The following is a 27282-nucleotide window of genomic DNA, read 5'->3' on the forward strand; positions in this document are numbered from 1 at the left end:
CACCTCTCACTGTGATTGGCTGATACAGTTACCTCTCCGCTTTATGGCTGAAGGTGAAGTGAGTGGGAGCGTGTGGGTCAGTGTCCTCTCTGCCTGTTCGAAATGTCATCCAGTGGACTTCTCAGTATGCGCGCTCTTATCTGTAAACGCCTGGTGAGTGAGGCTCTGCACAATGATCACTTTGTGTGTCATGTTGTTAGCTTGCACAGGAATGCTAGCTTTAGCTATAGCCTGGCTAGCTGTAAACAGCAGGCCCCGCTTCACTTGGAGCAGCTCGGCTAGCCTGGTTGTGTCTGCTGGCCGTCCTTGTGTTACACTGTTTTTTCCTCTTTAGAAACTTAGCTAAAGTGCGGCTTTTTATAAATCAAAAAGATGCTGAAAAGCTGATTTATTTCAAGACTTTACATTACATTACTGTAGTACTGTTTACAGAGAGAGACTTGAGCTCATTCAGAACTCTGCAGCCAGAGCCAAGAGCAGAGATCACATCAGGTCATGTCTGGCTGCCCCTGACATTCACAATTGATTTTACACAAAGCCCTGAATGGAGTAGGACCGAGCTACATTGCTAACTCCCACTATCATCTGCTGCTGGTCTGTTGGAGCCTCACAGCATCACCTGAGAGGCAGCCTGCTGTGGAGCACAGTACCTGTAGATGTGAGCTGCATGTCTTTCAAAGACAGCTACAAGCTTCCCTCTTCACTTCAGCCTTTGCATTCTGTGTGTGTTCTGTTTTAAACTTGAACTGGTCCAGTGCTTTCATTTTCCATCCTGTGTTGTGCTTCATGTCTTCTCTATGTGATGCACTTAACACTATTTTTGACCTTGTGTATTACTACTATTCAGTGGATTTAATTTTCTATCCTGTGTCATTCATTCACCTTATAAAAGACTAGTCCGTCCGTTTTTAACCCCCAGGGCACCACAACAGGTGTTTTTTTTTCCCCCGGGCAGCTTGTGCCTGACACAGATCACACCCACAGTGAGGTTAAGCCTTTGGGAAGGCTGAAATTGGCTTATTTTGGTTAATCAAGACTGATTTTTAGGACACGCTGTTATGCGTGTTTGCTTCAGAGGCGCCTGATTGGTTGAGTGTGCACACAGGGCGAAATTCTTCTCGAGTGCTCGTCTCTTAAGTCTCAGGTTGCTGGCTGCCATTGCATTCAAGGCGTAAGAGAGTTTGGAGACCTTTGGTGCTTCTGTTTCATCCTTAGTTTTATCTAATTTTTATAGGTTTTATTCCCCCTTTCATTTTACGTTCATTTTCTGTCCGTGTTTTATGTCCATTGTCTTTTTTATGTGAAGCACTTGGTGCATGTGATTTCTTTTGTTGTAAAGCGGTGAGCTGCAATTCTTAGATGAAAGGTGCTACAATCAAGTTTATGATTATAGTCATTATATTGCAGTCTAAAAACACCTGATCACTGCTCCTGGTGGCTCCTGTGGGTCAGCGAAGCTTTCTCATATCACAGATTTTCCCAACAGTGTAACAGCAAGATTTGTCTCTCATTAGATGAACCGAGGAGAAAGCATCACAGCAACAATAGAACTGTCTTTAGTCTTAAGTAAAAGGGCCATTTTAACGGGTTTCACTGCTATCTTAAATGGTATTTTTAGCCCCTGTCTGTCATCAAGCTGCTGGCTAACATTACCTCTGCACTTACTGTTAGCATAGCTGACATACTGTTATGCTCCTCTAAAAGTCGATTAACTCAGTTTGACAAGAATTGTATCAAGGAGCTTCAGGTCGAAGCGCAGACTTGATGGGACTGATGGGATTAGAAACAGGGACTCTCTCATATGTTGAAGATGAATAATCCATGTCATTATCCTGCCATTGTAGGCTCACAAGTACCTCTCAAGAAGCTACACGTCTCGCCCTTCGCTCAATGTGAGTTACAGGAATTACATCTCAGACTGTCGGCACAATTAAACGTTTGGACTGCTCGCCATAATGCAGGTTTTTCATGCATGCTTTCAGGAGGTCGTCATTGTCAGCGCAGTCCGCACGCCAATGGGCTCCTTCAGAGGCAGCCTGGCAGCGCTACCAGCCACCAAACTAGGCTCTGTTGCCATTAAGGGAGCCATAGACCAAGCAGGTATGTTCAGATGGGTCACTTTTTTAGGGCTTTTTGTAACATGATCACCACATGTGTGCATGTTTCGTTCAGCTAATGTAACAGATGTAACAGATGGCCTGAGGTTTCCCCATTCTCTCAGTTTCACATGAGGGGAGGGATGCATCAAACAGAAGACAGTGAGCTGACTTGAATTTTTCCTGCATTTAGGGATTACTCCTGAAGATGTAAAGGAGGTCTACATGGGCAATGTGCTGCAGGCAGGAGAAGGACAGGCCCCCACAAGACAAGCCTTGCTTGGAGCAGGTATGACCACACTGGCATATTTTCATCCTCGTTCCAGATGTTGGCAGTGTACCAAAACATTGATCTTCCATAAACCAGCTACGCATGTGCTGTCTCGACAGGTTGGAAACATATCAGAAACATAGTAACTGTAATCGACAGTTCAGTTTTTGTCACATACAATAGCTAACTGTGAAATAATGTAGTAAAATCAAATATACAGACAGTGTGAGGGCTGCTCAGGAGATTTGTATTTTATTATCTCTTTTTATGAGTGGAAATGTGTCTGTGATTGCATCTTCAGGCTTGACCCTCGGCACTCCAGCAACAACCATCAACAAAGTCTGCGCCTCCGGGATGAAGTCCATCATGATGGCCGCCCAGAGTCTAATGTGTGGACACCAGGTAGCTTGAGCATTAACTGCACTGTCGCTCCTCTGCTTGCTCGGTGCTGCTTGCAGGTACAGCGACAGTGCACGACACTGTACATATAAAAACACAAATCTGATCTCTGCCTGGATCATGGAAAACTTTGTCGTGACCAAAAACAAGCTTTGTTTACCATGAGCTGTTTCATAACTCCGTACACGTGGCCTTAGGACTGAAGTGACACAGCTTTCAGTTCTTTGACAGAACGGCTGTAATTAGAAATCCTGTGAAAGACAATAAGCTACAGAAAAGTGACCTTTCACACCGTTCATACACATACAGACAGTGGACAGTGGACAGTAGACTGTAGTTGTCCCCACAGATCCTCGTATGGCTGTCTGTGATTTTAGGATGTGATGGTGGCTGGAGGCATGGAGAGCATGTCCAATGTACCTTATGTGATGTCCAGAGAGACCCCAGCCTATGGAGGAGTGAGGATGGAAGACCTCATCGTGAAGGACGGACTCACTGATGTCTACAACAAATTCCACATGGTGACTAGCAACCACCTGTTAAATATTAGCTTGTGGGAGACATTATATGTTTTTACATAACTGTAGTGGTGCAGATAGCGTTTGGATGCATTTGCTCAGGTTAGACGTCATTTATCAAATGGTTTTTAGGGGCCTCCTGCTTCTGTTATTGGATAAATTTCAAATTTTTAGATATAAATATATAAATATATATTATAAAATATATAGATATAAGAACTGGGTTTAGACCAAGTGCAGGAGGTGATCATGGAAACCAGGGGGAAGTAGTGTAGGGGTAAGAAGACACTTTTATTCTTGCTTTTTCAGTGACCTGATCAGGAAGCATTGTTTTAAACTTCCAAAGTATTGTTAGATATATTGTTAATGTACAACAGGATTTATCTTTTTTGCATTTACTTGTAAATTATGAAGAGAAATTAGTGCACAAGGTGAAAAGTAATTTGTATAGATTTTAAAATCTATAGTAATGATGTGTTTATCCTAATAATACTTTCACATATAGCTGCCCCAGAAATGTGTGTGTGTGTGTGTGTGTGTGTAAAACAAAACATGCATTCTAGTCATTGTAATTTCAATCAATCAATTAATTTGTGTTTACAGATAGAAGCCAGATGATACAGTTAGAGGACCTACAGATTCCTCCTTGTGTCAGTTGTAATGACTGAAATTGAATGTTTCATATCTGATCTGTTTTCTGTTGCTTTACCTCACTGTGTTTAACAGGGCAACTGTGCAGAGAACACTGCCAAGAACTGCAGCATCAGCAGAGAGGAGCAGGACGCCTACGCCATCGGCTCATACAGCCGCAGCAAGGCAGCGTATGAGTCTGGCGTTCTGGCCAAGGAGATCGTTCCGGTTAGCATTCCCCAGAGAGGTACAGGAAGTTGCTCTGGGCCCGGTGACCTCGGTCATGTACTTATCATAGCGCAGCGTAACTGATGTTGACGTGGTTTTGTAGGCAAACCTGATTTGGTCGTGTCTGAGGACGAGGAGTGGAGGCGGGTCGACTTCAGCAAAGTTCCCAAACTGAAGGCGGTGTTCCAGAAGGAGAACGGTAATGATGAGCTGCCTTCATTTCCATTCATTCTTGTGTTGGGGATAAACACGAAGCCACCTTTTGTGGAACTAAACAGATTTGTACAGAACAGCTCATAACAGACACAGACATCATACTTGGACTTTAATTCTGTTTGTCGGAAGGCTTTCTCACCGAGCCTTCGTGTTTTGACGTGTATGTTGTTGTGATTGGTCACTTGTCTTTTAGGCACAGTGACGGCAGCCAACGCCAGCACCCTGAACGATGGAGCTGCTGCTCTCGTTTTAATGACGGCAGATGCTGCAAAGAGACTCAACGCCACTCCTCTGGCCAGGATTGTGTGTAAGCTTTATACACACACACACACACACACACACACACACTGAACTGTGCAGAGCTTCACTGAAATTGTCGTTTTAAAGCACAGCAGGCTACTTATACAACATTAACTGTTGGCTTGAATTGATTCTACAAATTAACAGAGAGGTTGGGATGGCAGCTGAAAGCAGTAATGAGTTTGTGGCTACGTTGGATGTGTGTTTCAGCAGTTCAAACATCAAAACGAATGTTAGCTCATCATCACGTTAAAACAGAAAAACTAGAAGTGGTTCCCATTGCATTCTAAGCTCACAGCCACGTTGTAATATCAGAGACACATTCCAGTTTATTTTCAAAAAAGTGAAGAAAATAAACGGTGTAATTACAAATACCTGTATCTGTCAAGTTAAAATAAAATGGGCTCTTGCTTGTGTGTTTCTTGATACCACTTCATTAAGAAGGGATGCTTTCAAAGCTAGTTTGTCACAGTTGTCATAGTTCTGAAAAAAATTGCAGGATTAATGTCTACATATATATTTATTTATTTACTTTTTTCCCATAGCTTTTGCTGATGCTGCAGTTGCACCCATCGATTTCCCCATCGCTCCTGCATATGCTGTACCCAAGGTGAGTGTGAGCATGTCATTAGCAGGGCTGTCCCAATGAGGGCTGTCAGAATTGGCCAAAAATGACGTTTGAACATTTGAAAAATAAAATAAAAACACATAGATTCAAACATCAACTATTTTTGCGCATTATGTCCATCAGAGGAAAGCCAGCCAATACAACGACAGACAAACTGGTTGTATATTATTTCAGCATGAACGTCTTTTAAATGGTGGACATTAGCTTGGCCTACATTTCCATTTTCAGCAACATTTTGTGCTCAGCTGTGCAGGTCCACGTGTCCTGGAAGACTTCAGTGTTCCCGACAAACAGGAGGAACTCTGCTCATTCATTATCTGATATAATATTTTCCCATGTTTGTGTCTCCAAGTAACTAATGACGACAGTTTTTTTCGGTATTGATTGATGGCGCTGCAGCCAGCAGCCACGAAACGCACTGTGATTTAAACCCTCCACAGCGTCAATGTACGTCCACTGAAAGTGTTTGTTTTCCACTGACAGCTCAGATCGTGATTCAAAGTGTCTGACAACGTTATGGAAGGTTCCCTACAGAGATACCTGTTTCTCAAAGATTGAGATCCTTTCTGTTTAACCACAAACAGCTATTTTATCGCTCTTACCAAAGCCACCAAACTCCATTCACACTTCATTCAGACATGACGAAAACAGAATAAAACAACAGAATCCTTCCTGGTTCATCTTTCTAGCATTCCAACAGTCATCACCAGATCTGGATTGGTAGAAATAAACTCTAAATTCACAGAATCGGCAGAGAAGTAAGAGGGAGAGGGCGGATATTAGAGAAGCGGTGGGAGAAACAGCGCATTTGAACATCAACAAATCCTTAAATATGTCGGATAGATTTTCCTGGTTAGAAAAACAAAAAAACATTTAATGACTGGACAATAGGAACTGGTTTTGTGACTCCTGTCCATCATGCAGTGCTTTCAGTGCAGCTGCTTCATCGTTTCTGCTTTTTTTTTTCCACATTCAGAGATTAATCTTCACATTAGATTGTATGTATGGATTTTTTTTACATTCCAATACGAATTTGAATTGATAATATTGGTTGACAGCCCCAGCCCCAATCTAAATGTCTGCCCCTCATCTGAGTCCTTGAATATTGCAGATCTGCCTATATTGAGTCCTATTTGATGCTGATATTCACCTAAATGTCGATTGAATATTTATCAAACACATTCAGTACCTAACACCTAATTTTTCACAAGCTCCTTCATTATAATACTGAAGGTCCTGATTCAAAAGTACACTTTATAAGCTTAAAGTATTGATGTGATTTGAATGAAAGTCTATGTGGGAGAATACGACTTCTGAAACTGATGTGATGCGATTTGCCAGAGAGAAGAAAGTCTCGCTCTGTTAGAGTTGTTGGAGGATCTGACAGTACAGACAGCGGCTGAAGAGAGCCGTCAGAGCCGACAACAGACAAGTTTAATGTTGGCCTCACAGAATTAATGTTAAGTCGCGTCAGCTGATATGATCTGTTGAATGTTGTGTACAAGGCTCTTTGCTGATAAGAGAGAGGAGCAATAACAGATTCCTCAGCGTCGAAAATTAGCAGATTTGTGTATTTTGCGGATTATAAACTCGAACCATCAGAATTTCAGATGAAATTTTCAGATGAAATTGAAATTTAAATCTAGGTTTGTCTGTCTGTCTCTGTCTGTCAGGCTCTGGATGCTGCAGGGCTGAAGAAGGAAGATGTCGCCATGTGGGAGATCAACGAGGCCTTCAGCGTGGTTGTGCTGGCCAACATCAAGATGCTGGACATCGACCCTGCCAAAGTCAACGTCAACGGGGGAGCTGTGTCACTGGGACACCCCATTGGGTAAGCAGCTGAGAGAGACTCGTGCAGACTTTTGGAAGAGACCTGGAGTGAAGAGAAAAGAACAAAAATACTAAAAATACTTAGTTCTTCCCTGGAAGATGTGAGCTGAGATGAGGAACGAGGTGTGCTCTGATTTTCCCCGACCGCTTCATTTCCTCTGTGTTGCAGAAATACTTTTTTCATTTTGCTAGTTTTGAATCTGAGACAAAAGACTCAGCTGTAACTATTCAAGTGTCATCCAGTAAGTGTTTTTACATTTCAGGCCTATATCCAAATTAATTATGTCTCTTCTCCTGTCAGGATGTCCGGAGCAAGAATTGTGGGTCACATGGTGCACAACCTCCAGTCAGGCCAGTATGGGCTGGCAGGCATCTGCAATGGAGGTGGCGGCGCTTCATCTATTCTGATCCAGAAATTGTAGGAAACGTGATTTTTGAAATTGAGCTGAGCCTCTTAGCTGATCTGTGTGTTGACTTCCTGTTGTCTCCAAATGGTAAAGACCTCTGTGAACTTCCTTCTACTGTGAAGAATGCATCTGTTAAAGCTCAAATGCCAGTGGCCTTACTCAAACAGCAGTGTTGGACTCTACTCACATGACGTCATGACTCCAGTGTATAAAACATAAAGCACTCCTTTATTTGATGAAACATATCGTCCAAAAAAAGACTAATATTTAACTCTGAAGTGAAATGGTTTAATAAATAGTTTTTATGAAACCACTCCTTTGTTTTTGATTGATTCTTGACTGTGGAGCTGATTGTCACTGAAGGTGTGGCTTACAAAAATCAAGTTTCACAGCACGTACTCACTTTGGTTTTAACAGTTTTCTGCTTCACCTAAAAAAAAGATATTGCAATAATGTAGCACTGACTGGTTTTCAAATTGGCCACTAGATGGTGCAGTTCTCTGTGTAATGGTATTTGTGCTCATTGTTGCAGCAGAAAACATGTCAGAGCAGAATGTCGCTGTGTTTTTTGCTTCCACACAGCAGGTTTTCTACATTTCTGTATATATTTAAAAAGAGTCATTGGTTGTAAATGAGGTTAGACTTCACCAGCTGAGGGTTTGAGATGACTTAAAGGTTTCTTCCATTACGTCAGTACAGTGGAGGTGAATAAAAACCAACATTTATCAAATGCAGTATGTCCTGCCAGACAGAAAACAGGGCAAGGAAAAATATTTGTGTTACTTGGAGGAACTGAGCCTTAAAGGTAATGAAGATACAACATTTTCTACCTCTGCAGGTACATCTGTTTTTCCCCCTTGTGTGCCAAATGTGATATTCTAGCCTGGTACATTTCCTGTTGTCTTTCTAATAACTAATTTTACAACAGTCTAATCATGCAAAAGCTGATGTCACTCAGTAGGACATTATGTTCTGTTATCTTCACAGTCTCTTACCGGATGACTTTGCCTTTCATTCCTTCCTTTTCCTTCCAGTTAACACGGTCAAACATTGGGTTAAACATTGACACACTCTTTGGCCGTCATTATTTTTAAGCTTACTTTCCTGTTTGTTTGGACGTTACTGATTAAACACAGCAGACGCTTCTCTTTAGAAGGACAAACAATAGCATGCATAAAGTAAGAACCAAGTCTTTTGTGCCTTTTCACTTGACTCAAATCCTTTTCAGCCCTCTAAGGCCTCGTCTGAATGACGGATTTTGGTATGTCAAACAAGCAGTGACCACTTATCACCTGTTGACTCCCACCGTTCCCCCTCTCTGTCACACTGGCCATAAAAGAAGTGGCAGCATTGCCTAACAACAAGAAATTGCCACTTCGTTTATGGCACATTTTTAATTCTGTGTTTTGTTGTTGGACATCTGTAATCTGAAGAGGAAGTCTGCAAGGTTTCATGCAGCAAAATGCGATTTTACAACACCACACTTTTACAGATGTTTACTGCCCAGACATGTGGCCAACAAAGATTTCCAACTGTTGTGAGAAATCATGTACCATGAGTATGAGGTGGCCTGGTTTTGATGGGGGGAACAGAATAATTGGTGCACAAAGTTACCATAAAACGGCTCAATAAGATACACAGTATAATACACTGCTGAATTAAATTCCTAAATGAGAGATTATCACAAATCAATGGATGCCGCTGCTGGATGAACAGAGTCCTCAGCTTATCGTTTTCCTTATCTGAAAGCCTGAAGATAATGAGTATCAAGTCCTAGCCTTTGCTAATACCTGCTGTTTGTCTATGTCAAGTGTTGTATAAAGCAAGTGGTGCACCACAGGCTGGCTTGTGCACACAGTGGAAAAGGTGTGGTCATGGCTGTTGATTACATGGAGGAATGGCGTGAGACAGAGAGAGACAGGGAGTGGAAGGACACACAGAGCCAGAGCGCTGCAGGGAATTTGTGGGAATTTCAAGGTAGGTGGAAATCAAGTGAAAAACGTGGATAAAAGCGGTTGTAAACTCAAAGTAAGTCAGCTAACTGAGGCGATGTGGGAACGTTTTTGATAATGTGCTTCTGAAATGTGGAACAGCTCCCAAATCAGCTTGTTTGTTTAAAAAAAGGAGTTTCGGTAGTTTTTATTTAACTTGCTCAATCTAAATTTTTTGTTTGGATCATTTTAATGAATGCTACGGTGTGGTCATGCAGGGTGTCATGTACTGTGCTTACGACCAGTACTTCATTCATTTTTATTAAAAAGTGCTGTGCAACATTTTCCAGGTTTGACAGTCTCCCTCCTCAGGCACTGTAACGTCTCTCACTATGAATAATAATCGGGTAAGTTCAGTTTCAGAGTAAAAGGCGACATTTCTAATTGTCTGCTCACTCTTTCCGTGATATCAGATCACGTTTATCTTGTGTTAGCTATAGAAAATGTTTTTATTCCCATCTCTTTTCTGAACCTCCAGGCAAATGGTCCCCTCTATGACAACATCGGGTTTCAGCATGAGGACGGAAGACCCCCTCCGTATGCCCAACAGCAGGGAATATACCCTTCCCTTCCACAAGAGACTCCCAGCTATGTTACCGTCAATGCCAGAACCATCAACACCCACCACACTGTAACAGCTGGAACACCACATAAGCCAGGAAAAAAGCAAGGTCCGGTAATATTTGATTAATGGCTTGTCCCGAGTCTTTGGTGAAGTGATACTGTGTGGAAGTAAAAGGCAGGTAAACAGTGACTTCCAGCCAGTCATAAGGGAAGTATCCAGTCACATGAATGTAGTTTCACAGAATCTTTCTCCTCTTTTTATTATCACCTCAGGAACAGAAAGTGTGTCTTACTTTAAGGGTGACTGCATTTTTAGTAAGAAAGAACATATCCTTCCTCTTACAAATGAAAAGTTGAATTCATGAGCAATAAAACACACCCTTGCTTAATTGAGTACACTCAGAGGTTTTCCTGCTGCAGTCGTGCATGACCCAGTATGACCAGGGGCTTATGGTGGTCATATAAAGATACGATTCCTCTGTGCTAATGTGAGTTTGCCAACTTTAAACTCATCTCTTACTTACTGAGATATACTACATTACAATTTATGGCAAACACTGAACAGTAATAGGTCGAATAATTTAAAAGACCATTGAGATCTGAATTCTTCATGAACATAATGCTCAGAGCGGTTTAACTCTGTTGGCTACGTGTTCTCAGACTTTTATTCTGTGTTTTAGATCTACGGCGTGTTAACTTCTGTCGTCTCTGCAGCAGAGTATCTGCTCAGCCTGATATTTGCATGTGTGATACTGTATGTAAATCTGTAAGCACACAATTTGCGTTTTATTTTTTTGCATAGCCGATTTTTCCCCGACCATTATATTTATCTAGACTTTCCATTTTCTCCTCTGGGATCTGCAAAAGACTGTGATTCTGATATTTGACGTTGCAGGGATGAAGAAATGCCACTGGAAATATACACTGTGTGCATCTCTGTGTGTGCTTCTCATCCTGGCGGTGGTCAGCCTCCTGCTCTGGTACTTCTGTAAGTGAATATGAAGAACTTTGCAGCTTCATAGAAGGATTTTTGTCATCATGTAAATTTAATGTGATCAACATCTCAACAGACTCCCATGTGTCATATATGTGTGTGTGTGTGTGTGTGTGTGTGTGTGTGCAGTATACTACCAGTGTTTACTGGGGAAGTCGTGCAGAAGTGGTGGGAAGTGTCTCAGCCACTCCCAGTGGTGCGATGGTGTTAAGGACTGTCCTCACGGAGAGGATGAATCTCACTGCTGTAAGACATTCAGATCATCCCCCCAGTCTCCCTCCGGCACGTGCTGCGTCACATCAGCGAGCGGCATGGTGGCTGAACAGTGTTGTTCTGTCTGCTTCACAGTTCGCCTCCACGGGACGAACTTCATCCTGGAAAGCTACTGGACTGACAGCGGGACATGGATGCCGGTGTGTGCTGAAAACTGGAACAACAACTATGGGATAGCTGTGTGTGAGCACATTGGGTACAAGAGGTGCTGATTGTCTTCTTCACTGATTGCCCCCCCCCTCTGCAGAGTGCTCTCTCTCTCTGCTGTATAAAAGTCAACACATACAGCAGCCAGGGCTTATTCAGTGTGTTCACTGTTTCCCCTGGATGTGTTGTGGTCAGAAAAGAAAAGCCTCTGAAACAACATCTAGACTTTCACATAATGCTTTAACCTCACCATTAAAAACCAGAGATTATTTGAAGATTAGCAGCAACCATCTGATTGTGTCTCCATCCCACAGCCAGGATTATGTGTCCTACACCGAAAGCAGTGCAGGTGCTATAGCCTCGAAGGGATACATGAAGCTGAAGCCTGGAAGTAGTCATGGATCACGTATACAGTCACAGCTGGCTTACAGGTATTACAGCCCACAGGCTGTATCACCAGATAATAACGTTATATACAGTACAGCTGTGATTCAGTTCCCACTGGGAGATGAATCAGCCTTATTTCATGCTGGGCAGTTTAGAACTCCTATCTTCTTTTGGATTTCCTGTCTCAAATATCGATCTTTGTCATCCTTTCCTTTCCAGCCAAACTTGCTCAGCAAAGGCCGTCAAACTTCGTTGTCTTGGTGAGTCACTGGTTTACCCTAAACACAACCATACCACTAAAATATGTATCAATTTAGGAGATTTGTGCAAAGACAATTCAGCCAGCCAGCCAGTGGCTAGTTATTCAGACTTCCTCTGGATAATGGGAACAAATATCTAAGAGAACAGAACTTGAACTTCACCTTTTTCTGTCCACAGAATGTGGAGAGAGTTCAGCAGAGCCCAGCTCTCGTATTGTGGGTGGTACAAAGGCAGTGAATGGGGCCTGGCCGTGGCAGGTCAGTCTCCAGATTTATGGTCAACACATTTGTGGAGGCTCTATTATCAGCCCTAACTGGATCCTGTCTGCTGCACACTGCTTCCAAAAGTGAGCCCTTCATGCCTTTTACCTTGTTTGTTCTTTTCTTTTCTTTTTTTTTTTTTGATAGACATTCAGGAAAGAATCTGAGATTTGTCTTCTATCTGTTTCACTGTTTTATCTCATAGAATGAACGCCAATCCTCGAATATGGAGGGTATACTCCGGCGACGTGAGCTTGTCAAAACTGAGCTTTGGGGCTTCCAAAGAAGTGAACAAAATCATTCCTCATGAAGCATTTGACCCAAAAACTAATAACAATGACATTGCTCTTCTGAAGCTCAGTGAACCTCTGAAATTCACAAGTAAGTCGTCAGTAAAATTCACATTTCATTCACTGAGTGATGACGTGAACTGTTCAAGTGATGATGGCAACACGCATGTTTACGTCTCAGGAACAGTGAAGCCAGTGTGTCTCCCCAACGCCGACATGGACATCTCTGCTGGAAACCAAGCCTGGATTACAGGATGGGGAACGTTACGCTCATCTGGTCAGCCAAAGTGTATACCTCCAAGAATATATACCATGTCCGCTGAGAGCCCAGCGAGCAAAACTGTTTTTGAACGCATACTGCTCATTCCTCTTCAGGGATCACCTGCTTGTTAAGGTTTAAAGTACAAGTAAGGGAACAGTGCCCTTTAATGCTTAACTGAGTATGTCCAATCACTGATCCTTTTCAGGGCCGACCCCTGACAGACTAAATCAGGCACAAGTGACCATTTACAGCAGAGAGATCTGCAACAGACCCTATGTGTTAGACGGGGAAGTCACTGAGACCATGATCTGTGCTGGCAGGCTGCAGGGAGGAGTCGACACCTGTCAGGTTCGCTGAGTTTTTTCTCCCCGTCACACACACACAAACACACACACACACACACACACACAGGGTCACACTAGCCTGACATATTTATCCCTCTTGTGTGCAGGGTGACAGCGGAGGGCCCCTGGTGGTCAAACAGGGTAATGTATGGTGGCTGGCAGGGGACACTAGCTGGGGAATTGGATGTGCTTTTAGGAACAAGCCAGGCGTCTATGGCAATGTAACCTACTTTATCAACTGGATATATGAGCAAATGCAGGTACGGTACGTTAATGCAACAGAGATGCAATTCTATGTTTTCTGTACAAATGTGATTTGAATTTAACAAATACACTGCTGTTTGTTGTCTCGTACAGTTGATAGTTATTTCAGCTTTTTGAGTTTTCTTCTGTTATCAGACAGGTAGAGGGTGAATTACTAAGCAGGGACTCCTGATATATCAATATATCGAGTTTTTATGGTGAATATGTTTGCAGCCAACAGAGGAAGGGCAACATGACACTAGCGTCTTCTTCTTTGCTACCTGTTGCAGGTGACCCCGTCGGAGTCTGAATCTATCTGAATGGGTTTAGCATGAGTGATATGTGATGCTTTCAGCTTAATTATTCTAGTCTACAGATTGACACATTTCATTTCATTTTTTTCCCTCCACAGAATGAGTGACAGAGTTCCCTGAAGACAAACCTCTTTCATTAATCAGCAGTACTTTAACACACACACTGTGCACTTTAAATCTGAGGCTCTGAGAGAACTTATTGATCAGTAAGGTCTTTCTTGAAAAGGAAAACAAAAAGATGATTGTATCATTTCATTATTTTTATATTCTAGTTATTAGTGCAAACTTGATGTTGTATTTGAACAAAATCAACCTATTTATTTGTTGTAATAAAACAAATTTTGCACAAAGAACCTTGTTTCGATTTGACATTTTTTGACAGATGTCCTGTGGAGAACACACCATCTGCCTGCCACTGTCTGCTCTTGTCGCGTAACTGAATGAGAATGTGAGCAGGTGTGTGGAAACCATGTGGTGCAGTCAGTGAGTGGGGATACGAAGGCTGTACCCCCAGCAAGGGTGCCAGGGCGGAGCCAGAAGTTCATGGTTGCTATATGCACTATCTCAAGCCATTTTAAGATAATAGCATGCCTGAAAATCTGTACTTCATCTTCAGTTTCTATATTTACATTCATGAAATCTACATTTTCTACATTTAAGGTGTTTGTAACTAGGCAATTTACTATAATCACCACTTCAAATTGTGTGTAAAATTCCTATTAGCAGTGAAATCCTTGATTTGAGGCTACCCGAGCTGTAAATAACCCACTGAAGTGGTATATCAGTGTGTTCAGAATTTCATTGGCTATTCAAAGCGTCACACATCAACACACTTGATTGTGATTGGCTTGATTGTCAGACTGTTATTCTCTGTTTGCTTGGCTTCAATTCATATCTTCAATGAATTTTAAAAACAGTTCATCTGCTGTTTATTGTGCCTCCTGCTGTGATTGAATTGTCCTTGAAATGGTTTGCATCACTACTTCTAATTTAAATGTATCTTGTCATTGTGCCATTTAAACACTTAATATTCCACCTATCTTTCCTCGTGGTTCTGCCTCTTTTACAACCATGAATGAAAAACACTACCATGAAAGTCAGGCTTTGCCCTGCCATTTACCGTAGCAGTGTTATAAGCAGAGTAATGAGTGTTATGTTTTACATGTATAATGTAATGTAAATGTATAACATACACACTCGTACAATAATAGTGGCACAACAATCATTACTAGAATAAGGCGGACCACAGATGAAAATACAATGTAACTGACAATCACCTGGCAAATCAGAAAAAAAGAAAGGACAAATAAAAATGGAGCAAAACAATCTGTAAAGACCAAATACGTTACAGCAATTCTCCAAATCTTTGGTATTCTATTATTCATTTGATGTGCTTTTGAAGTATATCTGATATTCAGGGCCTGGTAAGATACTGTATTATTATGTCCACTGGACCATGTGAGTCTCTTGTTAGCTGCTAGGCTGTACCTCAGCTAATTGCTCACATCGGTATGCTATCATACAATGCTAGCATGTTCAGCAAGTTTAATATTTACCATTGTCACCTTGTAAAACACTTAGAGCTGCATCTTATGATTGAAAGGTTCTGTACAAATTACGTTTTTTATTGTTAATATCCCACTGGCCAGGCTGGGCCACTGTCAAGCCTACAAGGAGTATTCCAGGGGGAAGACAAGAAACAGGGAAACTGGTGTAAATGTTATTAGTAACTTGCAAGCATTTAGGTCTTTTACGTACTTGAACTGCAGAGTTATATGTAAAAACTGACCCAGCCTATTGGTAAGATTCAGGAGGAGCTCACACCTGTATTTGCCTCTCCCGTCACAGTCACGTGATAAACAGTGACACTGGCTTCCATCTCGCGAGAATCTCAAATGAGTTCCGAAAAAATGGCGGGCAGAAACGTGCACTGCTGAGGGCATTATTTTAATTTGAAAACGTTTTATTTTGCATCATTTCTGCTTCCAATGCGCTGAAACTTGAACAAAGTTATTTCTTGGACAGTTTTTTAATTAATAAGTTTCTCATAATGAACGAGTGTTTTTCATGGTTCCGTTTTTGGAGATAGTGTTTATCGCCAATGCGTCTCAGGTGGTAGTACCAGTAAATCACCAGCAGGCGTCACTGTCACATTTTACAGGTGAGTCAACTGTATCTGCTGTGTTAGAAAGATGTTTGTTCCCTAACTTTTGGTGCTTTATGTCATTCCTGCTTGTGTTTTCTTGGCACATTTAATGAGTATGAATGTTAGGAAGCTAGCAAACCAGCACCAGCCAGTCCCCACAGGTTATAGTTGTACAAGCAGGAGATTCATTGTCCAACAATTCATTGAAGAATTCAGAGTGTTATACTGAGTGAAATATCTGTACTGAGAGCTATTAACCTCAACTGAGTCTGGGGCGATGTGTAATATCTTTATAGAGGTTTAAGATACTTGGGCAAAAGTTAGGTAGAGATGTGCTTGGAATTACTGAGGTACCCAGTGTCAGCTTTCCAGTAGACCTTTTTCACAGAAGACATTTAAAATGATCATAGTAGCAAAAGCACAACTGTAATAACAAGTAAGTACGTAAGTAAGTAACAATAACATTAATTATGGCTCAGTTCCAAGTCAAAAATGTCTGCCGTGATGAAAGTGTTAAAAATGTTATCCCATCACACTGGGTGCAACTAGAGAGTGAGGGAGATGTCAGTCAAGCACATTTACATGTCTCCATTGTCCTGAGAAGATATTTAATCAAGCAAAAACATTAAAACACCTGTGTGGGGGCAGTATGGGTGTGAAGAGCAATCAAACTACTATCTACTAACTGTCTTGGTTTCACATTTTGCAGAAAAAAAAACAATTAAAGATGTAGCACAAAATCAAGCTATATTTTGGATTTTTGAAGAAGATCCAAAAAGTCTATCCAGGAGAGACAAACCTAGATCAGCATCATTGACAGAAAGGAATCTTGGAGCAGATACAAGATGAAGCAAAGATGACCCAGGTACGTATAATAGTAGCAGATAAGGGTTTTGTTTGTCTGAGCACAAGTACTGAGCAAATACTGATGACCAGCATCTGTAATCTAAAAAGCTAATAAGCAAGCATCTGACAGTCTGAAGCCAGTGTTTAATGTCAATGCTTGTGCTCGCTATCTCTTTTTATTTTGTGAAGCCATTCTGAAAGTACATTCAAGCTAGTCAGAAACATCTGTAGGAGGTAAAGTTGCGTAGTCCATCCAGACAAATGCAACCAAAATAGAAAGATACCAGAAGCACAACACTGAAGAATAAAGGAGCACAATGCAAACATACATGATGAGCGCTCAGATAACTGAGGAGGTGAGGATATTACATTTGCCTGTCAATTCATTCAGCACAAGATTTTGACTTTGGAGTGAAACAAGAACTTAAAGAAAGAAATTAAAAGGTTAAGTTAAAAAGTTAAAGAAAGTTAATTACAAGAATTCTATACATTAGAGAAGGGGGGGGGGGGGGCATTGGCTATGATGCATGGCGGGTGGTCGGAAGATGAAGGAGGGAGCTATGATGGGATGGTCATGAGAGTGAAGGCCTCACATGTGGCTGCCAAGCTGCACATGTTGCTTCACATTGGTTAGGAATTGGGCAGGATACCTACAGTGAAAGCATCTTGGTGTGCAGACAGACAGGGAGGATAGTATTAAAGGCTGAAGTCCACAAACAGAGCTCTGACATAGGTGTAGAGTGTCTCCAGATGCTGAAGTATGTGGTGGAGACTGTGGTTGACAGCATCGATCCACAGAGTGGTTGGTCCGGAAGGGTCCGATAGAGGGCCTGTGGTTGGTTTGAGGATGGACAGGATGAGTCTTTTGAAGCAGAGCTTTTCTTATTACAATTTCTTGGCTCCTGAGTTCTCAGAGCTGTTTGGTGTATCAGGACTCATATTTATTATAAGGCAGAGTTCCTTTAAAAGTCTTTATTGTCCTGTAAAAGCTGACTGACTTCATCCCTTTCGTTGCAGAGGGAGCACACGTTTGACATACAGATGGCCGGGAGCAGTGTGCAGTGTCCTCCACTTGCAGAAGGCACTTGCTCGCTGACCCCTATAATGCTACACAGCGTGCATGTGAGTCAGGTAGCCTTTTCCAGTTTCTTCCGATGAACTCCAGAAAGGTGGAGATGAAGCAGTTGGCATTAATGCCCTAATGTTTGCGAGCATATTCCGATTGTAGCTGTAGAGTATGAAGTAGTGGACAATGAAGAAAAAAAGATACATACACACAGATACACAAAAAATCTGGAGCGCTGAAACGCCAACATGGAAGTCAGGCTGCAGGCCAAGACATTGTGACGTAGTAATACCATATGTAAGGGTAGATTGTTAGGCAATAAGTAGTTTGATCACCCTCTCATGTATTTGGAGTGTTGTTTATTATGAACATTGTCAGCAGGTAGTACGAGTTCCCAGTAGGTGTCAGTGTTGCAGTGTTGACAGCATTCGTATACTAATGATCTAATCACACAGTGAAAATTTCTGCATACCCAATCGACACAGAGGGATCAACGTTTGTGCTACTACTAGTGTGAGCAATACTTTGTCTGATCGTAAAGTTTGTCTTGTCTTGTTTCTGTCACAACAAGGGTACGCTAAATACTTGGAGGAAATTGCAGCAATTACAGGATAATGATTGTGTGACATCATCCTGTATGCTGCTGCATATGGATAACCAAAATATTGTCTCATGAATTAGCAGCAGCAGGATTACTAGGGAGTGATTTCAGATTTTGTAGCCTACCATGTGCCCATATTGCTGGATCCAGTTTTCTTATAGTGTTTACATGTGTTTCATTGCTGTGCACATGTGAATGTACACATACAAATTATTAAATGCATCTGATTAATCAATCAAAATTTTCAAGATTTTAAGATTTTTTTAGATTCCTTGTGAAAACACACAGTTTTTCAGAGATACAGTATCCTGCACATAGAGATCATTGAGCAATTTTCAAATCAGTCACCTTTCTAAACTAGATTATATACCTGCCACAGGTATGGTAGTACCTCAGGTTCCGCTCTGTAAAATCTGGCCTTTTCCAGCTCTCCAAACGTGATTTAATTGGGAAAATATTTCTTGTTTGCTTTTATTATGTACTTCAACTGCATTTTAATCAGATAAACACAATCAATTGTTAGTGATATGAATGACTCAACTCAAGAACCCATAAAGTGAAGTCTGAACAGAAAGAGACTGTCAGTTGTCTGTATGCTTTAGCACAGGACAGTAGGCGATGTTTCTTTACTAATGCCCAGCCAGTACCATCTGCTGGCAAGAAGTTACCATCACAGGTTCAGTCACAAGCCTAAAAATAGCATTCAGATGCCATCAGCTTGACTCTCTAGCACATTATTATTACAGTCATCTGGACATAGACAAATTTCAGTTTACTACTGCTACTTCATTATCTTTCATTTGATTGAACTTTATGCACTTTTATGACATTTGTTAGGCCCTTAACAATATCCAATCTCAGCTGTCAATGTTAGCATTTCCCACATGAATACTACATGATGCTAAAAAAATCTAAATTGTTGCTTCAATAAAGATTAGATTTAGGGCTGAACAATTGCTCAAAATAGTATCAAAATTGCAATATGACCAAATGCAAAATCCAAAACGCAGGAGCTGAAATTTGTTGTAAAGATAAAATGTGTCACAACATACAAGAAACTGTGTGTTGCTACAGAGATGTCCCAACCAATAAATCATATTCTCCAGGTGTAAAAGAATATTTGTAACCCAGCAAAAGTCACGTCATCATCTTTAGATCTTTTAGGTGAAAATGAAGGCACAAAAGATATGCATGATAAAAGAAAAGGAATGTAGATATTATTTTGCAAAATAATAATAAATGACACAAATAACCTGGAAACTGTCTTCTGGAAGCAAAATGTACCGATCTTAATGGGTGATTTATTCAGTGGTTTGTCTTTCTCTTAATCCAAGCTTTCTCATGTTTAAATATTCTCTCCTCTCTCCTCCCCTCTCTTCTCCTCTCCTCCTATTTGATCTCTCTCCATCAGCTTGGCTGTCTAATCACTGCCCATGGAGGTTGGCTCACTAAATGGCAGATGCTCAATCTCAGAGCCTACATCTGCTACCTGTTTGTACCAATTAACAGACCCATGATACTGCACTGACACCTCTTCAGTGGGTTAACAGATGCCACCATTAGCCACTCATTTGAATAGCTGCCTGCTTAGTGAGAGGACCCTTGGTGCATCATCTCCAACTGTGGGTCCGCCTTTCATCTATTTGCCTTTTTTCTTGTCGCCTCTCAAATGAGGCGTGGGAAGGCCAGGGAACCCCGGTGTGTTGAGCAAACAGTCCTCTCATCAGATCCCTAAATTAGCTCTCCAGACTCAGTGTTACAGCTGAGCGGTAGCTGTGGATTACAGGGCGAAATGGACTGCATGCATGAAAGGGGTGGTGTTCAGTGATGTTGCATGTGATCATATTTGGCCCACTTCCGGTATGCTGCGTCTCTATTGTTGAGAACAGGGTGTGTATATTGTTCTCTGTATTCAATTTCAGCCCAGCTCAGGAGCTCATGATGCTACATCTGTGTTCCAGGAACCTTCAGAAGGTTCATGTTAATCAGTGTGCGACAGCCAATTTTTTTTAATTCTTCTCTTGCAGCTTAACCTTATCTCAGGTTCACTAATGAGTATTAAATACTAAAGATGCTGCAAGATGACTTGAGCGTTGCTTGTTTTTGTTTGTTACTGTAAACTTTGTGTTTTTTCATGTGCAGTGGATGTGCAATACAGAAACAAACTCAAAACCTACCAACCCCAGATCCTTGATTGTTCCAGATACAGAAAGGCATAGTTTATTTTTTACAGCTGAAGACTGGCTGATTGGTTGCAGTGAGCAGCGTGTCAGTAGCTCCACCATGAACAAAACAAAAATTGACGTAAAACTATGATGTAAGCCAATGATGGACCAGTGATGACACAACCATTATGGCGGTGTTATTTAGAACCATAGGTGCCCTTTTATTGAACCATGTGGAAATGGGAAAACCAAAACACGAGGACTTACTTTTCTTCCTCTGCAAGTAATAATAAGGCTATTGGCTCCGTAGGCCAAGCCTTGATGCTGTCTTTATCCATATGGACTGTCAGTAAAGTACCACGTCACAATCCCCCATGTTTTAAGACATAGAAAAACACTCTGCTTTCAATAATCAGTTATGTCTGACATGTTTTTTCCACAAAAAAACTTAAGAATTCGTTAAGAATTCTTAAAATCACATGTACTCTTTCTCCTTCGTTCAAAATCCAAAATCTATGAATATGCAAGTATTGTTAATTTCAAAAGATACATGTTTCCAACCTCACTGTAAAGTCTTTTTTGGTGTTTATGTGTTTCAAGTTTCCACATCACATTTGTGTAAGTGGCATACTGGACCATGACTTCTTTGCGAGGCCGGTGGACTCGTGTGATCACACAAGATCGCGTGACAATCCATTTTACCAGGCTTCGAGTTACGTGTTTGAAGCCAAATCTCAGTGGTTCGGACCTATCATTGTCCTGTGAGGAACTACTCGCAGCTATGGGCGACATTTTTTTGTTCAAAAATAACATTTCTGGGACCGAAAGAAGTTAGCGTAGATGTTGCTATAGCATCAGTTATATCAGAACTGCACAGTATTTCTTCTTTCAGATTAGCAAGTAATGGTAATGAAGGCTTTTCTCCATGGAATAGATGTTTTACTCTTCTCCTGACTTCCCTTACTATGGTTCATTGATCTGATGGGCTGATTAGTATTTCTTTTTTTAAAGTCCCTGCCCTTTTCCAAACACTTTCCAAAGACAACTTCCCTGATGGTTCTGTGTGACAGACCACCTGGCATGTCAGGTTAAGACCATGCTCAAATGTAGACATGTTACATTGAGATTTAATGGGCACAGAGAAACTTTCCTTCCAAAGCAGATGAATGTGAATGTCAAACTCTGCACACTCATCGTTCTGCAGAGTGAAGCTCTGGTTTCTATGCACCAGGAGGACTGTATGTCACGAGTCTTGGGGCCAGACCTCCTCTGAATCCTTACATATCTAGCCTTGGACCGCATGGTAGTCACCACAGGGAGGCTATACATGGGGTTTGCTGTGGAGAGGTTTTGTACTGGCGGGAGACACTGACACAGTTGGCTATCGTTTCATGGTGCTGAGAGCCAGCAGTGAGGGTAGAAAGTGAAATGCACCGATGCACTCGTCTCATCACACAGCCATTTGATAGACATTGTGATGATGGCTAATGGACAAGTAAATTTAACATTATAAGCATTCAAGTGAAATATGTGAAACCATTTTTACTTTTTTATTTTATTGGATCATCGATCAGTGTCGAGATTATTTTGCTTCTTGAAACTTGATATGCTATCACCACAGGACTAAAACATGCTGCGTGTGCGTGTTTTTGTCCACTCAGAACATGCTGTAACAGCAAGCTAAGATGTTTAATCTTATCCGTGCAACGAAGACCAAATCAAACCTCACAGTTCCTATTGAGCAGAGATGAAGACTGTAGTATACTCACTGCAGTGTCAGTGAGTACTTTATATGCAGTATAGCCACATTCTGTAGTACTGCTGATCAGCCCGCACACACTGTAGCCACTGAGGCCAAATGGATTTCTTGTAAACGTATATGTAAAATGGATCATGTCTTCACAATATCTCACACATAATCTGTGTAATATACTGTGGGTAATGCAACAAAGTAACAAATTTGAGGTATTACAGCTCTGAAACTAACAAAACTGAAACTATTAGTTGATTAATCATCATCAGTCAGATGACAGAAAAATAATCACCAACTATTTTGATAATTGATAAATATATTTCCAAGCAAAAATAGTCAAAAACTGCCAAACATTCTGCCGTTGTCATATGAATCAGTGAACACACTGAACGTGATCATTCATTGCAGCCGTACATTTTTTGGTAGCTGATGATGTGAACAAAATATCTGACATAAAAATCTAAAAATCATTTACCATGAAACATCATATTTGAGTGTAGTTTGACAGCAAAAATGTATTTTTAAAAGGCAGTCAGTTTCTGAAACGTTACTTCTCAACACTTTGAGTCCAGGTTGTTACGAAAAGCAGCCAATTATAGAAGAAAGAAACAGTGTTTATATACATATGTGTGTGTGTGTGTGTATATATATATATATATATAGTTTATATATATATATATAAGTATGAACCATGGTGGGTGTCATGTAACAGCAAAATGACAGCACTGTTACTAGGGGCTAAGTGCTAATCTTGGGGAGGAAAAAACTGAATTCTCAGAGGATAGTTAAGTAAAAAAGAGGCTTACTGGTGTGGTTCTGCCCTAGTTCTCACCAATACTTTGTCAGTGTGTGAATGTGAGATGTGTGTATGTGTAATTGCGCGTTAGGGACTGTGTGTGTTTGCGCACGTCTAAGCCTCAGACCGTGCATGCACATTCACAAGCTGCCGTGTGTTGTGTGAGCATTTTACTGTAATCCTGCCTGTGTGTGCGTGGTTCAAAACCACATGTGTCATTTTTGCACAAAGAGTATGATCAATGCAACATTCTTCAGCAGCCAATGAGGAGAGAGCCCTTGTTACTGGGCAGTTATGTGTTTATTTTCCCCTCCCTGTTCTTTCGCGAGGTCGATGTCACGCGTCAAGCCTCATAGACTCTCAGATCAGCATGAGTCTTTACGACACACCAGGGTCCTGCGGTTGTGATGAACATCAGCACTCTCACTGGTTTTGTAGGTCAACCAGTATTGAGCTACGGGTGCAGCCCAGCTCACAACACATGTACTTGTGTGCACAGCTTTTATACACAGAGCAAAGGTCATATAGGGAATTCTATTCACAAAAGTCCAGGATATTGGCTGGAGTTGGTGAAGGAAAGTCTCCATTGATTTTTTTTTTTCACAATCATCTGCAAGTCTAATTTCTGTAATTTCATTTTAAAGAACTAAAATCATGTCTATTAAGGAAAAAAAAGTCCACACTTCCTCTAAGGTAGTATTAGGTTTTGGTCAATATTCGAGGATCATTAGTCATTTCACATTTCTTCCTCATTGTAAATGATATATGATTATATTATGTATTATATTACTGAAGTGAATGTCAGTATTAGCTCTTCTATTACTGATACGTAGCTTCTTGAACCAAAGCCTTTTTGAACTACCTATATATACATATACTGTTGAATGATTAAATCTAATACGGTGCCGCATGTTTTATGAGGTGATAATATATTTTGTTCAGATGAAATGATAAGTTGATTAAATGATTAGTTGATAAACAGAAAATGATTTGCAATATCAATCAAAATATCAATTATCAATCACAAATGCCAACATTTGCTGGCCCTAGCTTCTCAAATGTGAGAATTCCCTGCTTTTCTCAGTTTTATGTCATTGTAAATTAAATAGTTATCACAAAATATCATATTTCATGTTTTGATTTGGCAGTTGAGTTATACTCTGGCGCCAGGTGTATTCTTGATGTAGGATACCAAAAATAATCAAATTTAGTCTAAAACCCCTGTAAATACCCCAACGTGTATAATATATGTGCAATTGTTGAATATAACCTCTTCATGTCATTACAAAGCCCCTTAACTTCAAAAAATATTACTGAAGGCATTACTTCAGTCTCGTCAACAGTACTTCAAATGCAGTCCTGGCTCTGACAGCTTGTGGTGGCCATTTTTTTTTACTATTTTCTTATGTTTTATAGTCTATTCAATTAATGAAACAAATGATCAACCGATCAGTCGATAAAGAGCAGCCCTAGTGTTTGATATGTAAGATATTGATGGTCCAAGTAATTAGTCATTAAAAAAAAAAAAAAAAACAAAGTGATTTTGAGTAAAAAGAACAATGTTTCCCTCTGAAATGTCAAGATGTAAAATTACATATTCATGGAAATACTGAAGTGCAAGTACTTCAGATTAGAAATCATTCTAGTGTATGTGGTAATTAAGTGTCTTTCATCTATAAAAAGAATATGTTTTCAAGAAGACATTTTCAGTTTTGTCTATTCCTGTAGAGGATTTTGGCGACTAACAGAAACCTCTTGCAGTGTTACAGTAAAATATAATAATACTGTAAACTAGGGCTTCAAAAATAACCAAACATGATGACACTTTTGACAATATACAGCTTTATTATCACAGTCCTGATAGAGCAGGATTTGTTTTGTGTTCCACCAGCAACACCACCCCTGACCACATGGTGGCATCAGTCCTCACCGACTCGTCCATGAATTCAGCACTGATGAGTTGAATGGAGAGAAATCCTCTTTACTGGAAGGGTTCAGCTTTAATCTTAATGATCTCTTTTCACCGGTCATGTAAAAACCATACATCAACAATAAGGCAGAAACATCTGTCTGAGCCCCTCAGGCAAGTAAACAAGATGAACAACAGAAGGATTTCCAAAGAAGCCAGCCACTTACTAATAGCTCGGTCACCTTGTCCATTAACAACATGCCCATCTTATTTACTGAAGATGAATACATGTATGTTGTATTCACAAAGCATCAAGCCTATTTTATTGTTGTAGTTCTCCAACATGGTGGTGAACATTTACTGTGAAACATTAAAATGGTCTTTGGAAATATGGATTCCCAGTTGAGGTATTTTAACTGATGCCGTCTTTGCAGAGTTAAATGTTTGTATCTCCAGCGGTTGGTCAGTGTAGGATTGCTGTTGACAATTTTGTATTTAGGTCAGTGTGGCCCCCTCAGGGTCTGACAAACCACTTTCTCCCCGAGTCCCCATGATTGACACATTTTCTTATAGCAAATGAAGTCCTGCTCCTCCAGTTTTAAATTCTTGATGAGTAACATGTTATAAAATACAACACTAAATGCCCTGTTGGTGCATTCTCATTTAGATACCATTTAGTTAGCCCCTCAATATCTTTGATAATGTTGCTAATAATAATGACAATAACATTCTAATTATTTAATATTCTAATTATTTAACAAGCTACCTATCTATCTGTCTGTCTAACCATGTGTTTGTGGATTGTATCTGTTTATTCCATGAATGTTAATCCCATCACCCCGTCATATACTACAAATAGACATATGTCCCCTCTGGGTCTTGCAGATCTTGTTTTGCATAGGCTGCAGCGCCATGTGATCCAGCCGGCAGAGATGGCTACCTGTTGTCCTCTATGCTGCCTCTCGTCCTCCCCACTTCTAGACAGCGTGGTAATAATCAACAGCCTGGCAAAAACCAGAATTACCAGGACATCCTCTAAGAACATAATGCCTGTCTTAGACACTGGGCATCTGTTGACATTTCCTTGCGATATGCTGGATACAGGAGAGGGTGGTGAGTTGAGGAGGAGGAGGGACGAAGGCAGAGGGAGGGAGGGAGCTTCAGGCTGGGATTAAGGGGGAGCTGTGAAGGGGGTGAAGAGAAGGAGAAGGGATGGCCTGACCACATGCTCCATCCGTAAAGCGCTTTTCTTCTGTGCTGGCCCTATGCCCTGGACAGCCAGTCCAGGTCAAACCCAGAGCCCCCACTGGGCGATGCCCCATGCTGCAATCAACAGCCATTGTGATCTGCAGGTCTGTCCAGTCAGCCTCTCCAGGCTGATGATATGGTTTGGGGAGGGTTTGGGAAGTCTGCAACTTAATTCTTTTAACAGCCCGACAACAGCGCCATGATTAGGAAAGCATGACGGTAGAAATTAAACCTAAAAGCAAAAATACATACTTTACATTACAGTCCTGTGGCTGCTAATAACACTAACAATAACAAGAGAGGTTGCTCTGACTGACACTGACTTCCTGCTGAAGTTGTTTGTTAGTGTACAGAGTATTTTTTTGTATTCCTTTTTAAAATGTATTTCTTGCAATGGCCTATTTGCTTGAGCACATCTCAGTTTAACTCTAATGTAATGTTTGTGGTCCTGGAGATCCTGACCTTCTTTAGTAGGTCAAAAACATAAAATATACCACTACCATGGCTTATCAGCTTGTCCCAAATTTAAGGGAATTGTTTGAAAAGATTTTGAACTGATGACATGTTTCAGGGTTCAGCTGCAGGAAATCACACAATTATTCTGTTTGAGCCCTCAGTGACTGTAAAACACTGATTTCTGGTCATTGGTGCTTTGGATACCATACATTTCTTTGTTGATAAGCTTTTGGCAAACAAAATGAACACATACAGTTTTACTCATGCATGGCCCATAAAACATGAGATAGTTCCTCCTTTGGTGTAATACTGATGCTTTATGCTAATCTAAATGTATTATGTCACCTTCATCAACTTGCCACTTACAATACTTTTCTACATACTGGATTTTAATACGGTCAGAAGAAAAACAAATATTTAAACCCATTAATAACTCATTAATA

The 27282-nt window shown here is 40.8% G+C and overlaps 2 protein-coding genes across 3 annotated transcripts; both read left to right on the plus strand.

The window, feature by feature from the left end:
* The first annotated feature begins 1 nt into the window (after position 1).
* On the plus strand, positions 2-7828 carry acat1 (acetyl-CoA acetyltransferase 1). The gene is made up of 12 exons (XM_041952417.1): positions 2-153; positions 1845-1892; positions 1983-2100; positions 2290-2385; positions 2669-2769; positions 3144-3287; positions 4011-4161; positions 4246-4341; positions 4552-4665; positions 5204-5268; positions 6960-7117; positions 7418-7828. Exons 1-12 carry the CDS (start codon positions 103-105, stop codon positions 7536-7538), a joined length of 1263 nt encoding a protein of 420 aa, XP_041808351.1. The 5' UTR covers positions 2-102; the 3' UTR covers positions 7539-7828.
* Positions 7829-9390: 1562 nt separating this feature from the next.
* Positions 9391-14127, plus strand: tmprss2 (transmembrane serine protease 2). 2 transcript variants are annotated; one of them, XM_041952601.1, is made up of 14 exons: positions 9391-9500; positions 9805-9861; positions 9993-10185; positions 10974-11066; positions 11202-11318; positions 11421-11550; positions 11807-11923; positions 12099-12139; positions 12318-12486; positions 12606-12781; positions 12872-12967; positions 13158-13300; positions 13404-13556; positions 13952-14127. In XM_041952601.1, exons 2-14 carry the CDS (start codon positions 9847-9849, stop codon positions 13958-13960), a joined length of 1452 nt encoding a protein of 483 aa, XP_041808535.1. In that variant the 5' UTR covers positions 9391-9500; positions 9805-9846; the 3' UTR covers positions 13961-14127. The 2 variants fall into 2 exon arrangements, with proteins under 2 accessions (XP_041808535.1, XP_041808534.1); XM_041952600.1 differs by having other exon boundaries at positions 13404-14127.
* The last annotated feature ends 13155 nt before the right edge of the window (positions 14128-27282 follow it).

The sequence above is a fragment of the Chelmon rostratus genome, chromosome 14 (genome assembly GCF_017976325.1).
Source record: "Chelmon rostratus isolate fCheRos1 chromosome 14, fCheRos1.pri, whole genome shotgun sequence".
Classification (NCBI taxonomy): Eukaryota; Metazoa; Chordata; class Actinopteri; order Chaetodontiformes; family Chaetodontidae; genus Chelmon; species Chelmon rostratus.